The 16,666-nt window shown below is 36.1% G+C and overlaps 3 protein-coding genes across 5 annotated transcripts; 2 read left to right on the plus strand and 1 right to left on the minus strand.

The window, feature by feature from the left end:
* Positions 1–3,740: 3,740 nt before the first annotated feature.
* On the minus strand, positions 3,741–5,890 carry LOC121794236 (proteinaceous RNase P 2-like). The gene has a single exon (XM_042192315.1). It carries the CDS (start codon positions 5,320–5,322, stop codon positions 4,819–4,821), a length of 504 nt encoding a protein of 167 aa, XP_042048249.1. The 5' UTR covers positions 5,323–5,890; the 3' UTR covers positions 3,741–4,818.
* Positions 5,891–8,772: 2,882 nt separating this feature from the next.
* On the plus strand, positions 8,773–10,800 carry LOC121794232. 2 transcript variants are annotated; one of them, XM_042192312.1, is made up of 3 exons: positions 8,773–8,910; positions 9,035–9,525; positions 9,627–10,800. In XM_042192312.1, exons 2-3 carry the CDS (start codon positions 9,041–9,043, stop codon positions 10,522–10,524), a joined length of 1,383 nt encoding a protein of 460 aa, XP_042048246.1. In that variant the 5' UTR covers positions 8,773–8,910; positions 9,035–9,040; the 3' UTR covers positions 10,525–10,800. The 2 variants fall into 2 exon arrangements, with proteins under 2 accessions (XP_042048246.1, XP_042048247.1); XM_042192313.1 differs by having other exon boundaries at positions 8,850–8,910; positions 9,032–9,525.
* A 1,553-nt stretch (positions 10,801–12,353) lies between these two features.
* Positions 12,354–14,480, plus strand: LOC121794231. 2 transcript variants are annotated; one of them, XM_042192310.1, is made up of 3 exons: positions 12,354–12,499; positions 12,609–13,111; positions 13,235–14,480. In XM_042192310.1, the coding sequence occupies exons 2-3, from the start codon at positions 12,615–12,617 to the stop codon at positions 14,130–14,132; spliced, it is 1,395 nt and encodes a 464-aa protein (XP_042048244.1). In that variant the 5' UTR covers positions 12,354–12,499; positions 12,609–12,614; the 3' UTR covers positions 14,133–14,480. The 2 variants fall into 2 exon arrangements, with proteins under 2 accessions (XP_042048244.1, XP_042048245.1); XM_042192311.1 differs by having other exon boundaries at positions 12,460–12,499; positions 12,606–13,111.
* The last annotated feature ends 2,186 nt before the right edge of the window (positions 14,481–16,666 follow it).

Consider the following 16,666-nt stretch of genomic DNA (forward strand, 5'->3'; position numbering starts at 1 on the left):
CACTCAATATTAAGGCCCATTATGGACTAAAGCAGTTAGAACCCAATGGACTCCCTCAATACAATACACAACAAGGGGTGAGCAAAAAAACCGGAAACCGAATATCCGAACCGAACCAAACCGAAATTTTGAAATTCGGTTCGGTTATTTCGGTTTTTCGGTTCGGTTCGGTTTTGAAAATACCAAAATTTTGGTTTTTCGGTTCGGTTCGGTTCGGTTCGGGTGAAGAAAAAAACCGAAAAACCGAATAACCGAATTATATATATATTCTATTAATTTAATATATTATATTATATATAATATATAGTATATTCTTTTAATAAATTTTACTATATTATATATATTATATGTATTATTATTTTATATTATATATAAATATTCTATTAGTATATATAAAATAAAATAAATTACACACACATATATATTAATATTATATTTATTTTTTCAGGTTTTTCGGTTTTTCTGGTTCGGTTCGGTTTGGATTTTGACCTAAATTTGGTTTTTCGGTTTTGGTTCGGTTTTGACAAAAAACCGAACCGAAAACCGAAAAAAAAAAAAAAAAAAAACCGAATGCACTCCCCTATACACAACTCCTTTGAAGCATTTTATCGAACAAGTCTACGCATAAATATATATTCTGGGCCCCAAGACTATTTTGTTTAGTTGGTTCATCCAAGTCTTTCTTCTCCAAGATTTTCTTTCTTGGAAAAGATGTTACCATCTAATCGGGTTTACTTGCGTGTAATATTGTTTGGTCAAATTCTAGCCCAGAAATTGTTCGATGAATGCTCGAAAGGGAATCTCGTAAGTGATTTAGTTAAAAGTTTATTCATTTAAATAAAGGAAGGTCTTTTTTCGAAATGAATTTGTATGGCAGCATTCAGTTTATTATAATTAATTTTCATTAATCTACTTATTTTATTGGAGTATTTTTCTGAAAGACTGAGGCAATTTAAGGCCCATGTCGCAGTCTCTACACAAACATACTTCTTTTGAAGCATTTCGTCGAACAAATTCCACGCTTAACATGAGCTGCACAATTTATCCTTTTTGTTATAATTGGTTCTGACATCTCGTTTCTTCCCTATTTAATTGATAGATAACGATATTGATCAAATCGAATCGGGATAACGCCTCCTGCATGTCATGTTGCATAGTTACATTCAGGCCCATACACTGTTTGTTGAAATGCAAGTACGGAATCTGCACACAGGTAATTGTTTCATCTATTTCAACCATTTGATTTCGTTAAAATTTAAAGTTTCTAATTTAAAATCTGCCATTTATCCATCCTTTTGTGGCCAGGAATTCAGATTGAGATTTTATTTTGTCGCCCCTATCAACGACGCGCTGGGTTGATCTTGACACCCCCAATGGTAACATCCTTTTCGTTAATCCTCGGCACGATCGTTTTCTGACAATTCGTCTTGATCCCCTGCCAAATCGTCCACAGCCTGTCGACGTTGGAGTGTTGGGCGAAGAAGACGGGTTCTCGGGCCGCAGAGTAGAAGTTTCCGAGATCATCGTTGTACGGCTAGCGGGGTCTTCCACCCTGGCCCGAGATCATCGTTGTACGGCTAGCGGGGGTCTTCCACCCTGGCGTGGATGCTGATTTGGGACCCCCTATATCTATTGGCAATTGAAACTAAAAATATAAATATAACTATCTCATATCGGCGTCGCTGTAAAGAACCAAAGTCTCATTGGCCTGGTAGAGTAGTTGATGCCTCTATAAATAATCTGAATATTATAAAAAATATTACATTAATAAATCAAATTAGAAACCCTAACCCCTACCAATATTTTTTAAAGCCTCCATGTGTCCTTTCTAGAAATATTTGACTCTTTTTATGGCCATACGTTTTTTCCATTTGTTTAATAAATTTCAGTAAAAATTGATAAGATTTAAAATTTCTAAATCGTAACTAATCTTAATTAACATTTAATTGACTCATTATTCAGTGAGTATGGCCATACGATTTTTTTTTATTTGTTTAATGTAAGGAAGGAGTCGTCTGGGATTTTACTTTGATTCGTATTTGTAGCGGTACAGCCAAGAATACTAGTACTGATATTTTCACACGTTTTCTGATACAAGGAGACTCGTATCGAAGATAACCGCAAGAGATCGCTGAGAAGATATTGGTTCGTTCGTGGGAGAGATTCTCGTCGAGCAGCCAACTATCGTTCAATTATGGTTTTTGAATGATAAACGTTCAATTATGGTTTTTGAATGACAAACTTGCAGGGAAACTAAATAGAGTAAAAATAAAAGATAGATAAATCGAAGGTAATTCTGATACATTGATTGAAGAAAATAATAATGTCATCTATTTATAATAGGAGTATTCTAATTTAATGAACAAGAAATGAACCTAACTTATCGAAGAAGAAATAAATATGCTAAAAGGACATGACAACTAAATAATTAATAAGATATGAGAGATATTTTGAAGATATGCCCGTATCATTTTTCTTTGTCGAAACAAGTGGGCAATATTTTTTTAATTAGTCATAATTCATGGTGGGGCTGCCTACAAGTAAAAAAAAAGGACAATAATGATTCGGTTTGAAAATAATTTGTTGAGAAAAAGAATAAATTGATCGTGCACTTAGGAATGCACATTAAGTTCATTTGGCTTCTTAAGGCTAATTAAGTATTATTCTTTTTCTAAAGGGGCGTCTTCGCACGTCATTTAAGACCAAATCAAGGAACTATTCGATAAGGAAATAGCTTTCGAGGTGAGCATTCTTTTCAAAACGTGATTTTAGTATGAAAATGTGAATCTTCTCTAAACATGTTTGTCATGTCATATTTTGTTTTTACGATTACCTACCTGCTTGGCTATGCCAATCATGTTAAATCGAATCGGGTCCTAGTAGGGACGCAAACCCTACTCGGTTAAATCGAATTCGGGTCCTAGTAGGGACGCAAACCCTACTCGGACTAGTGTACACATATGGGGACCGTGTGCTAGCTTTCGAGTTGGCCGGTCCAGTGACCATCGTAGAATGTAGCCACATTCCCAGTTCACATACGTTTCAGATTTGGTAATATATGTTTATGTGATTGCGCAATCACTTTTATGAAATGAAAGGAATTTATATGATTGGCACTATGCTCTGTTAGAAAATATAATGCGGAAAATAAAAGACTATTGCAGAAAGTAAAAGACGGGGAGAACTTCAAAGACTACATTGTGAATGACTTGAATTATTTCTCTCAATAGTTACACAACTATTTATAGACTCTATTTCAAGCTATACATGGAAAATATATTCTAATTATACTAATATCATTTTATTTAATTTTTCATAATCTTTAATTGATTTCCTTCAATATTCTTGCCATAATTTCATTCATTGCCTTCTTATTCACCAATTAATTAATTTCCTCGTTCCAACACTCCCCCTCAAGTTGAGTATCGAGTCTTTCGACACTTAACATGCACGATCTTTAGTTTGATAAATAGTTTATACTCGTATTTAAGAGTTCTTCAATTTCTATTGACAGTTTATGCTCGTATCGTAGAGCTTCTCCAATTCATCATTTATAATTTATACTCGTATCAAAGAGTTATTGAAAGTTTAGACTCATTTCAAGGAGCTCTTCATTCATCATTGAAAGTTTAAACTCGTTTCAAGGAGTTCTTCAATTTTTCGTTGACGGTTTTAACTCGTGTCAAGGAGCTCTTCAAATTTTTGTTGGCAGTTTTAACTCGTGTCAAGGAGCCAATCTAGACAGTTTTAACTCGTGTCCAGGAGCTTGTCTAAACAGTTTTTACTCATATTTAGGAGCTATCTTAGATAGTTTTTGCTCGTATCTAGGAGCCATCTTAGATAGTTTTAACTCATATCAAGGAGTCAACTTAGATAGTTTTAGCTCGTATCTAGGAGCCATCTTAGACAGTTTTAACTCATATCAAGGAGCCATCAGACATTTTTAGCTCGTATCTAGGAGCTAATTCTAACAGTTTTGACTCTTGTCGAGGAGCTAATTCTGACAGTTTTGACTCTTGTCGAGGAGCTAGTTCTGACAGTTTTGACTCATGTCGAGGAGCTAAATCAGACAGTTTTGACTCTTGTCGAGGAGCTAATCTAGACAGTTTTTGCTCTTGTCTAGGAGCCAATTCAGACAGTTTTGACTCTTGGCGATGAGCCATCTTAGACCATTATCGGCCCATTCCAAACTCAAACTATGAGTCCATTATTTTCATTTATTTTCTTTCTTAGCTTTCCTGGCTCCACCGACATGTGGGTTGCGCCTTTGCAGCTTACTCGCCCTCTCATTATCCATCATCTTTGGCCTTCACGGCCATTATAGATTTGGAGAGGAGTTGTTCGGTCGCATTCTTCCTCTCCTCCTCGGCCGGACAAACCGTGAACTTCTTCTTTCTTTTCTTAACTTGATCGAGGAGAGGTGTCGGGCATGCAGCCACCTTTCCCTTCTCCAACAGGGCCGATCTGGCCTCTTTGATTTCACCTTCTTTCCAACTCCAATTACCTGCCTGTTCATCGGCATTCTCGAGTAGTGAGAGCACACGTTTTCTATGCAACACAACAAGTGGCTGTTGTTGTGTCTTTCTATAAACTTCTTTCACAACGGCATCAAGCTGCGTAATACTAAAGCCACCATATGTGCAAAGTTTTGCTAGTATAGCCCAATATTTGCTCCGTCTACCAGGGTTTCATATTCAGAATGTTGCTCCAGCCACTCCTTGAACTCCTTAAAATTTGGCTGATGTTCTCTTTCAATGGCTAAAGAAGCAATTGATTGAGCAAGCTTGTCAGTCTCTGCTCTATTGGTATCAATGCAAACTAACTGTTCATGGCAGGCAGGGCACGTTCAATCTGAGGCCCCGCCGATACCACACGCTCCTCCACTTCATAAGCCCTATCCGCCGCTCCGGCGCCGCAAAAGCAATTCAATGCCGGCGTGAAAGTCCTAAGCTTCGGCGCTACACATTGTTTCATCACGCTTTTCGCGAGGTCGAACGCGTAGTCTCCGTTCGCCGCCGCCAACCGAGCCACGGCTGTGAGCGTCGCCTCGTTTTGCTTGAGGTTTTCATTGCTGTGGTTGCGGAACAGCTTGAATCCGAATTCAATTGCGGATTGTCGGGTATTTGAATTGGAAAAGGCTTCGGAGCAGATGTATAGCAAGGAATTGAGATTGTTGAGAGTGAGGGTTGGATTTGAGGAGGATTCGTAGAGAGTGATGGCGGCGGAGAGGTCCTTCGATTTGGAACACTGATCCAGTGTACACCGGAACTGCGACTCAGGCGTCTGTTTCTGCTTCTTCCGCCGTGTGTTCTGGTTGCTCATATGGCGGCGCTGCGGCGGGGTAATTTGGTGGTTGTTTTGGCTAGTTTTGGGAAAGGGACGATGATGAGGGTTTTTTTTGTTTTTTTTTGAACAAACTAACGAAGGAACGTTAGCTGCTCTGATACCATGTTAGAAAATATAATGCGGAAAATAAAAGACTATTGCAGAAAGTAAAAGACGGGGAGAACTTCAAAGACTACATTGTGAATGACTTGAATTATTTCTCTCAATAGTTACACAACTATTTATAGACTCTATTTCAAGCTATACATGGAAAATATATTCTAATTATACTAATATCCTTTTATTTGATTTTTCATAATCTTTAATTGATTTCCTTCAATATTCTTGCCATAATTTCATTCATTGCCTTCTTATTCACCAATTATTTAATTTCCTCGTTCCAACATGCTCACTGAGTATATCAAGTACTCAGCCCTGCATGTTTCTTTTCTAATGTGTAGGTTGAACGTGAACGAGGAGGCGAATGTGTTGGGAAATGACTATTAATAAGTAGTTAGGTAGTCCAAAGTAATATGTCTTCATACATACTATTTTGTCTTGGACTCTTCCGCTGCAATACAACTATGTTCTAGGAATTTATGAATTTAGTCTTGATACTCTGATTTTCTTTTGACTACGTACCCATTCGCATTCGAAACTATTACCTCAAGTTGATTTATTGCTCTTATGTTTACTTCATGATTGATGAGAGTATTTTTAGTCGCGAAATAGCTACGCTCACTAGTACTAGGGAGATGTGGTCGTGACACCAGGGATTAAAATCTATATTTAAATTAAAAAATTAGAAAATTGTGGTCATGCACTAATGTTAAAATTTGGCAAAACATTATACTCACTCCACACAAGTTAGAGTGATTTTGTTTATGGATGACATAATTTTGATTTGTAATAAAATAGGAGAGAGAATGACAAAAAATAGTGAAGAGGTTTTTATACATAAAAATTAAAATATTTTTGTGGCTGAACTAAAATGAAAAAAAATACTCCGTAGTTTTCATAGAGGGATAGTATTAATCAACACCAAAGAAAGACATCCTTTAGTTTTTTCCTGACCACAGTAAGTTAGTAGAAGAAAAAATAAATACAGAATACCCCAAATATTTAAAAACACCCTTAAAACTAAATCTATAAATAGAACCCTCCCATTTATAGAAAATCATAACATATATACCTCTATTAGGCAATGCCATAACTTTCATAAATATAGCTGAAATTCATACTACTATTTTTTGATAAAATCATCTAAAACAATTTTCAAATGACCATCAATTGCTCTTCTATTGTACGATATATCTTGATGAAATAAATATGCATAAAATTACTTGCATGGTGGGGCTGCCGAACAGCATTCACACGTCATCACGTACGCAATGATTAGTGAATAAGTGCGCATGATTAGTAAACAAGTGTGCATTAATCTTATCTTTGGATACAGCTTTCCACCAATCAAATTTATACAAGCTGATATTACTAAAAGTATACTAATTACTTCATCATCTATAAATAGAGTAGATGCATTTCCACAAAGAATCACACAAACAAGATTGATTGAGCTTTTTGCATTTCCGCTTTCCAATTAATTAAATAATCAAACAAGCTGATATTACTAAAAGTATACTAATCCTTTGTTTATTTCAAGTCTTACTTATTTCATCAAACTTTGTTATCATTAATACTTATTTCATGCTTCCGAGGTTCATCGCTATTAAATCAACTAATTATCCTGATAAAGGGCATTTATACTACAACTAAATAGCGTAAAAATAAAAGACAGATAAATCGAAGGTAATTCTGATACATTGATTGAAGAAAATAACAATATCCTCTATTTACAATAGGAGTATTCTAATTTAATGAACAAGAAATGAACCTAAATTATTGAATAAGAGATAACTATGCTAAAAGGATATGATAACTAAGTAATTAATAAGATATGAGAGATATTTTGAGGATATGCCCGTATCATTTTCTTTGTCGAAACAAGTGGGTAATATTTTTTTAATTAGTCATAATTCATGGTGGGGCTGCCTACAAGTAAAAAAAAAGGACAATAATGATTCGGTTTGAAAATAATTAGTTGTTGTGAAGAGTAGGTTAATCTCTTAATTAATTCCAAGATTACATTACTGTTTGTTGGGTCCATGATATTCATCGGTCCACAATATTATTTGATGGGACTTTTGAGAATGACTATTTATATCATTATTACTCACCAGGGATTAAAATCTATATTTAAATTTAAAAAATTAGAAAAATGTGGTCATGCACTAATGTTAAAATTCGCCAAAACATTATACTCACTCCACAAAAGTTTAAGAGTGATTTTGTTTATGGATGACATAAATTTTGATTCGCAATCAAATAGGAGAGAGAATGATAAAAAATAGTGATGAGGTTTCTATACATAGAAATTAAAATATTTTTGTGGCTGAACTAAAATGAAAAAAAATACTCCGTAGTTTTCATAGAGGGATAGTATTAATCAACACCAGAGAAAGACAACATCCTTTAGTTTTTTCCTGGCCACAGTAAGTTAGTAGAAAAAAAATTAAATACAGAATACCCCAAATATATAACAACACCCTTAAAACTAAATCTATAAATAGAACCCTCCCATTATAGAAAAATCACAACATATAACTTTCATAAATATAAATGAAAATTCATACTACTCCCTCCGTCACACTGAAGATGACCCACTTTCTTTTTTGGTTTGTCACAACTAAGTTTACTCATTACTTAAAATGAAAACATCTTTATCTCTATTTTATTCTCTCTCTCCACTTCACACCCAAAATAAAGTTACATAAATTCTCGTGCCGCACAAGGAAGGGGTCATCTTCCTTGGGACGGGGGGAGTACTATTTTTTTTTATAAAATCATCAAAAATAATTTTCAAATGACCATCAATTTGTCTCTTCTATTGTACGATATCATAAAAATTACTTGCATGGTGGGGCTGCCTACAAGTCTATAACAATGGATAATAACGCATAGTTTTTGTTTTGAGCTGAATTAAATAATGGAACTATCATTAGTCTGAATTTCGGACTATTTCTTTTCCTTCCCCATCCTCACAATCTTGCCGACAAACGAAAATAGACGAAGCTTTTTAATTGGGTTACCTCTTATATATATAGAACAAGTTTTTATCATCTTGATATTTATAAGTAGTAATTGAATTTATAAATATTTTCCCTCCTGAACTTTGTTTCGAAATTTAGCAATATGGAGCAGTATAATTTAGCAATTAAATCAGTTATTACAAAATAAGTTATATATAGATATAAGTGTCAATAATTGAAGAGGCGCCGAAACAGGGATCCGACATGCCCATACACGCCAAACAACATTCACGCGTCATCACTTACGCAATGATTAGTGAATGAGTGTGCATTAATCTTATCTTTGGATACAACTTTCCACCAATCAAATTTATACAAGCTGATATTACTAAAAGTATACTAATAACTTCATCATCTATAAATAGAGTGGATGCATTTCCACAAAGAATCACACAAACAAGATTGATTGAGCTTTTTGCATTTCCACTTTCCAATTAAGGTAATCAATCTTCTCTCCTAATCCTTTGTTTTTTTCAAGTCCATTGGATACATATATATATATATATATATATAGTCTTACTTTGTTATCATTAATACTACTTACTAGTTATGTTTATTAGCAGGTTATCATGGGCTTCATGCTTCCGAGGTTCATCGCCATTAAATCAACAAATTATCCTGATAAAGGGCATTTATACTACTACGAAAAAGCAAGTACGGTAAATGTTGGGGAGGAGAGTGTGTTCAGCACACTGGTGAAGATTGAAGTGGAACAAGCAACAAGCAACACCAACTACGTTCACCTCCGCTTCAGTACTTCCAACAGGTATTGGTCGAAGAGAGTGGGCGGCAACGGCATCGTTGCTGAATCGAAGCAGCCCGTGGAAGACATAAAGAATCCTTCATGCACGCTGTTCCAACCGGTTCAGGCGGCGAAAGATGTGTTTGACTTGAATTACGTTCCGACTGGTGCTCGTGTGTTGGTAGATCCCAAATACTGGGGCATTTTCGTCGACGGAGATCCCTCAGATTCGTACGGTAATCTAATTTATGTGGATTGGAGTACATTGGTCAAACTGCCTGCCCACCTCACTTTCAAAGGTGACAATAAGAGGTACTGTTACATTTATCTTATGAGTATGTGATCAGTTAATTGACAAACAGATCGAACTATGTTATTGATGTGCATTTGTCTGTCAAAAATTTTATGTTCAGGTACCTTAGAGGAATGGGGCATGGTGGGCACAACTACTTGCAGTACTCAGCCAGTGATATTGATGCGTCGTGCGGCCATCGCGTGACGTTGATGCCGGACGGACATGTCCGGATAACGTCGGATCACTGGGAGGGCCAGTTCTGGAGGCGCAGTCCTAACTGGATATGGGCCGACTCGTGGATGTCATCCATCAACAACCCCGACACTCACTTCTGGCCGGTGAAACTAGACAACGACAACACCATTGCACTCCGAAACGCGGGCAACAACCATTACTGCTCACGTCTCACCGCAGACGGGAAGACCGACATGTTAAACGCGGCCGGGAGCGACATCTACAACTCAGGAAAAATGGTGGTGCAAGAGCTCGTGTCGGAAAGAAACGTCTACGACGTGAAATATCGGATGGAGGACGCCAGGATATACGACGAGGCGCCTTACGATGCAGGGTCATCCCAGCTTGATAACCCGAGCGACGAGGAGGCTGCTATGGCTGTTTCGATTACGTATCAAGACGAGAAATCTTATACTTTTAGCCGCAGCTTCTCTTTAACTGCAGGGGTGGAGACCAAATTCCAGACTGGCGTGCCCTTCATCGTGGACGGAGAGATCAAGGTCTCTTTCGAGATAAACACCACTCTCGAGTGGGACACCACCACAACTACTACAACATCAGTAACCGCTACCGGTTCCATTCCAATCCCTGCAAAGAGTAGTGCTGTCATTGAGTATGTCGGGACGATGGGCACTTGCGATGTTCCTTATTCTTACACGCAGCAAGACAGGAGCTCCACCGATGGCACCATTTCTTATACGGAGCAGGTTGATGGTGTTTACAAAGGTGTCAGTTGTTACAACTTCCACTTTGTTACCAAATCCATCAAGGCCCTTGTCTGAATCATCAATAACCGTCATCAAGTTCATTTCCGAGCTACTCAGCCGTCTCCTCAAAACATCCATTACCTTTGCCTCTTTATTTTATTTTATTTTTATTTTTTATTATTGTGTGTGTTTCTTTGGTAAGCTTCTTTCAGCTTTGGTTTCGCTTTGTTGTTGTTGTTGTGCTAATAATATCCAGATATATGTATCTGATGATCCCCAAGTTATATGTGTACTCTATGTATCGTTCTGGTTGATTTGAATTTTGAAATAAAAATGGATGTTTCAATATAAGAGAAGTCTCTCTTCACATGCATGACTATGCGTTGTTTTTTCTTTTCTTTTTTCGGATATAAAACAATTTCCCATTTTGGGATTAATCCCAAAAGTTCAATGATTGGGATGGTTGTGTTTTTTTAGTTGTTTCTGTATTCTTTTTCTATAGGTATGATTGATATTGATTTTGATACCACAACAAAAAGTAGTACTGTATTATTAGAATATTTACTTCGATTAATTAAACTCGTTTCATTTCAAAAGTTCCTATTTTTAGAGGACGGATAGAATAGTTACTAAATATCCAAATATTGATCCAATAATTGAAGCACTAAATATGTTTGGGAACAAAAACAATAAATCGGCCCAAATATTATGAAACAACAGCCCAAACGTGGCCCATTTGCAGCATCCAAACCCGCAAAGCTTGCCCAGAACCCGGGAGCCGAGGACCTCATGTCGACGCCGGATAGAAACGAAAGAAATCCGGTGAAATTACTAAATTTTCTCAAATTCAATTGCAATAACTGATGAAGGATGAGCGAAATTGTTGAAAAACAACAACGCAGCCGAAATCCAACAAAAACGAACTGATTTGGTGCGATGTGTTAAATCCAACAACGCATCCAATAATGTGTTAAATTTGCAAATTTTTGTTAGCTAAGATATTCGGATGATTGAAGAGATTTTTAAAATTTTGGAGTCATAATTTCGAACAAGCCTGCGCATAAATATATATTCTGGGCGCCAAGACTCTTTCGTTTAGTTGGTTTGTCCAAGTCTTTCTTCTCCAAGATTTTCTTTCTTGAAAAAGATGTTACCATCAAATCGGGATTACTTGCGTGTAATATTGGTTTGCCTCATTCTAGCCCAGAAGTTGTTCGATGAAATGCTCGAAAGGGAATCTCGTAAGTGATTTAGTTAAAAGTTTGTTCATTTAAAAAATGATAAAGGGTTTTTTTTCGAAATGAATTTCTATGGCAGCTTTCAGTTTATTATAGTAAGAATTATTTTTCATTAATCTAAACTTCTTTTGAAGCATTTCGTCGAACAAATCCCACGCTTAACATAATAGTTGGTTCTGAATTCTCATTTCTTCCCTATTTAATCAAATCGAATCGGGATAACGCCTCCTGCATGGTATGCTGCATAGTTACATTCAGTCCCAGAAGCTGTTTGTTGAAATGCAAGTAAGGGATCTGCACACAGGTAATTGTTTCATCAATTTCACCATTTGATTTCGTTAAAATTTAAAGTTACTAATTTAAAATGTAGATAACATTTTAATTAGAATAGCACAAGTGGCTGAGTTCAAAAATTTTAATTCGAATCTATTGCAGTTTTTATATTTAATTCAAAAAAACGTTGAAAATATTTTTTATGCGCTGGATTATTTTTTCAGAATATATGGTACTCGTAAAATCTAAGATTTCCATAGAATATGCGCCTTTCATGGAGTTATCAAGATTTGTCATTTACTAGCTTCGTATGAATACATTTATTATCTTCTGATACCTTCAAATTTATACAAATTCAAATGTATTTATCTTATCTTTGGATACAGCTTTCCAGCAATCAACGTTTGCCAACTGGACCATCCTTATCAAAAACAGCATACTAATTACTTGATCATCTATAAATAGAGTGGATGCATTTCCACAAAGAATCACACAAACAAGATTGATTGAGCCTTTTGCATTTCCACTTTCCAACTAAGGTAATCTTCATTCTCTCCTAATCCTTTGTTTTTTTCAAGTCTTAATTAATCATTGGGTACATATATAGTCTGTCTTAGTTATTTTGATTGTATGTTGATTTCTTAGCAGGTTATCATGGTCTTCATGCTTCCAAGGTTCATCGCCATCAGATCAACTCGATATCCTGATAAAGGGCATTTGTACTACGACGAAAAGCAAAGTACGGTACATATTGGGGAGGAGAGTGTGTTCAGCACACTGGTGAAGATTGAAGTGGAACGAGCAACAAGCAACACCAACTACGTTCACCTCCGCTTTAGTAATTCCAACAGGTATTGGTCGAAGAGAGTGGGTGGCAACGGCATCGATGCTGTATCGAAGAAGCCCGAGGAAGACATAAAGGAGCCTTCATGCACGCTGTTCCAACCGGTTGAGGTGTCTGGTGAGGGAGAAGGAGTGTTTCAATTGATTTACGTTCCGACTGGTCACCGTGTGTTGGTAGATCCCGAATACTGGGGCATTTTCGTGGTGGAAGAAAATCCCTCAAGTTGGTACGGTAGTCTAAAGTATGTGGATTGGAGTACATTGGTCAAACTGCCTCCCCACGTCGCTTTCAAAGGGGATAACGGCAGGTACTATTACATATTCTTGTATGTGATCAGTTGATAATTATTTATTAATTTATAACTATGCGAACAATCTATGTTATGTTATTGATGTCAACATGAAGGCATCTGTTATATATATATGTTCAGGTACCTTACAGGAGTGAGCCAAGATGGGTACAACTACCTGCAGTATTCATCCAGTGGTATTGATCCGTCGTGCGGCCATCGCGTGTATTTGATGCCAGAAGGACATGTCCGGATAACGTCGGATCACTGGGGGGGCAAGTTCTGGAGGCGCAGTCCTAACTGGATATGGGCCGACTCGCATGCGTCTTCCATCAACAACCCCGATACTCACTTCTGGCCGGTGAAACTAGGCCACGACAACACCATTGCACTCCGCAACGCCGGCAACAACCGTCACTGCTCACGTCTTTCCCAAGACTGGAAGACCGACATGTTAAATGCGGCCTGGATCGAGATCCACGATGTAGGAAAAATGGAGGTGCAAGAGCTTGTGTCGGAAAGAAACGTGTACAACGTGAAATATCGGATGGAGGACGCCAGAATATACGACGAGGAGCCTTACATTGCAGGCTCATCCCAGCTTGATAACCACAGCGACCAGGAGGCTGCTATGTCTGTTTCAATTACGTATACAGACGAGAAATCTTACACTTTTAGCCGTAGCATGTCTTTGACTGCAGGGGTGGAAACCACCTTCAGCACTGGCGTTCCCTTCATTGTGGAAGGAAAGATCACCGTCTCATTCCAGATAAACACCACTCTCCAGTGGGACGCCACCACAACTACTACCACATCAGTTACTGCTTCCGGCTCTATTCCTATCCCAGCAAAGACTAGTGCTGTCATTGAGTATGTCGGGACACAGGGCACTTGCGATGTTCCTTATTCTTACACGCAGCAAGACCAGAGCTCCACCGATGGCACCATTTCATACACTGAGCAGGTTGATGGTATTTACAAAGGCGTCAGTTGTTACAACTTCCACTATGTTACCAAATCCCTTAAGGCCCTTGTCTGAACATCCCATGCCGTTTTCTCCCAATCATCATCAACTTCATAACTTCACTACAAATATGTACACTACTTTCAAGTCAGAGCTACTCAGCCGATCTGATCTGATCTGATCTGCTCTGCTCTCCTCAAAACATCCATTACCTTTGCCTATTTTCTTTTTTTTTAAATTAATTATTGTGTGTGTTTTTTGGTAAGCTTCTTTCAGCTTTGGTTTCCCGTTGTTGTTGTTGTTGTGCTAATAATTTCCAGATATAAGTATCTGATGATCCCCAAGTTATATGTATATTCTATGTTTAGTTCTGGACTTCTGGTTGATTTGAATTTTTAAATAAAAATGGATGTTTCAATATAAGAAAAGTCTCTCTTCACATGCATGACTATGCGTTGTTTTTTTTAATTGTTACGGAGATAAAAAAAAAAACAATTTTCCATTTTGGGATTAATTCCAAAAGTTCAATGATTGGGATGGTTGTGTTTATCTTAGTTGTTTCTGTATTCTTTTTCTATAGTTATGATTGATATTGATTTTGATACCACGACAAAAAAGTAGTACTATTGTATTATTAGAATATTTACTTCGATTACATCCAAATGTATTATACTCCCTTTGTTCTAGTGGATGCATTTCTTTTCCGCATAGAGATTAAAAAAATTAAGTAGTGTATTATATAAAAGATAATAGAGTAAGAGAAGAAAAAGAATAGAGAATAAAGTAAGAGAGAGGGAAAAGTAAGTGATAAAAAATGTATTGACTTTTACTAAAAAGATAAATGACTCCACTACTATGGAACGTACCAAAATGACTTCACTACTATGGAACAAAGGAGTACTCCATTTGTCTCTAATAATTTGTCATCGTTTGGTACGGGCTTTAAGAAATGTAATAGAAAATGAGTTGAAAAAGTTTGTGGCATGTTGATGACAATCGACCACGAGATAGAACAATCACATGATAAACTCACAGAAACCTTAGTTTCAAGGAATTGTAATTAATCAATGTCTGCCTTCAAAAAGCAGATGCAAAAACTGCTGCAAAAACTGCTATTCCCACTATTTATAAGTGGTCCAAAACCGTAGAGATGTGAAAGGAAATAATAAGGAAATTAAATAAAAAATAACTAAAACTTTAAAGAAAGTAAATTTGGGTCAGTAAACTCTTTCCCGCTGACTGCATCATACTCCCCCTCTTGAAAATCACTTTATTATGGATGAAATCTCTCTTGAAAATTTATCTATATATAGTCGGTCTTCTTCTATTGCTTATAACATTATAATACAAAATTAATATCAAATCTACACTCTTAAATTTTAAATAAGTGGATGAGATTAATACTCTTTAATTTAATTTAATAATTATTTAAATTTAAAATATAATCCAATTGATATTATATCAATCACTAGATCTCCTAATCTAATGGTTAAGAATTGATCTTAATTTTATATTACTAATTAGTTAGTAATTGTTACATGAAAAAGAATAAACATAGATTGTCCACAAATTAAAACAATATCTTTGCACACCCGAATAATCTTTGCAAGATAATATCTTTTTGTCATGGTTACACCGAAAACAAAATAATATCTTTTGTCATGTTTGAAAAGAATAAGATGCGGATAAGGTATCATTAATAATTGGTCCCTTATTTGAACATAGATTGTCCACAAATTAAAACAATATCTTTGCACACCCAAATAATCTTTGCAAGATAATATCTTTTTGTCATGTTTACACCGAAAACAAAATAATATCTTTTGTCATGTTTGAAAAGAATAACATGCGGATAAGGTATCATTAATAATTGGTCCCTTATTTGATTCAGACATTTTCCTCAAAACAAATATTATTCATCTTATTCATCTTTGTAGATAACATATCAGTTAAAAATAATTTAATGATAAATAAATGAAAATTAAACTCCCAACTGACATTCACAGAATTAGAAAAATACTCCTTCCATCTCACAATAATAATCATATTTTGTCATTTTTAGTCTGTCATATAATAAGAGTCACATTTTACTTTTAGCATAAATCATGTTTGTTTGACATGAATTATGTGCTAGAAAAGTAATCTAATTTCCAATTAATAAATTATTATTGTGTGTGTTTCTTTGGTAAGCTTCTTTCAGCTTTGGTTTCGCTTTGTTGTTGTTGTTGTTGTTAAGAATAGGTTTGGGAATATGTATTTCATTCGAATTGTTCATTTGTGTACACAATTACATGCCTCTTTATAGGCTCAATAATACATCTTAAGGTAAGTTCATAACCCTAATCAAATCTCCTATACAAGGTAAGTATCAATTACTGATTTCTCATTAATTGTGATTGGAGGGAAATCGGCCTCTTGATCCTCAACAATCTTTCCTTCCAACACTCCCCCTCAAGTTAAGTGATGGGATCACTAATACTTAACTTGTCCAGTACACCTTGAAAAAAGTGCGAACTTACTGCCTTTGTTAAGATGTCCGCCAGTTGATCCTCCGACTTAACATAAGGCAATACCACCACCTTTGCATCAATTGTGTCTTTTATGAAGTG

This window comes from Salvia splendens, chromosome 3 (genome assembly GCF_004379255.2).
Source record: "Salvia splendens isolate huo1 chromosome 3, SspV2, whole genome shotgun sequence".
NCBI lineage: Eukaryota > Viridiplantae > Streptophyta > Magnoliopsida > Lamiales > Lamiaceae > Salvia > Salvia splendens.

What these genes read in the sequence shown, in the direction of transcription:
- LOC121794236 (XM_042192315.1), bottom strand. Translation starts at nt 5,322, where the DNA reads ATGAGCAACCAGAACACACGGCGGAAGAAGCAGAAACAGACGCCTGAG.
- LOC121794232 (XM_042192312.1), top strand. Translation starts at nt 9,041, where the DNA reads ATGGGCTTCATGCTTCCGAGGTTCATCGCCATTAAATCAACAAATTAT. An exon ending in TTCAAAGGTGACAATAAGAG is followed by an intron (nt 9,526 to 9,626) that starts GTACTGTTACAT and finishes TTTTATGTTCAG; the next exon opens with GTACCTTAGAGGAATGGGGC.
- LOC121794231 (XM_042192310.1), top strand. Translation starts at nt 12,615, where the DNA reads ATGGTCTTCATGCTTCCAAGGTTCATCGCCATCAGATCAACTCGATAT. An exon ending in TTCAAAGGGGATAACGGCAG is followed by an intron (nt 13,112 to 13,234) that starts GTACTATTACAT and finishes ATATATGTTCAG; the next exon opens with GTACCTTACAGGAGTGAGCC.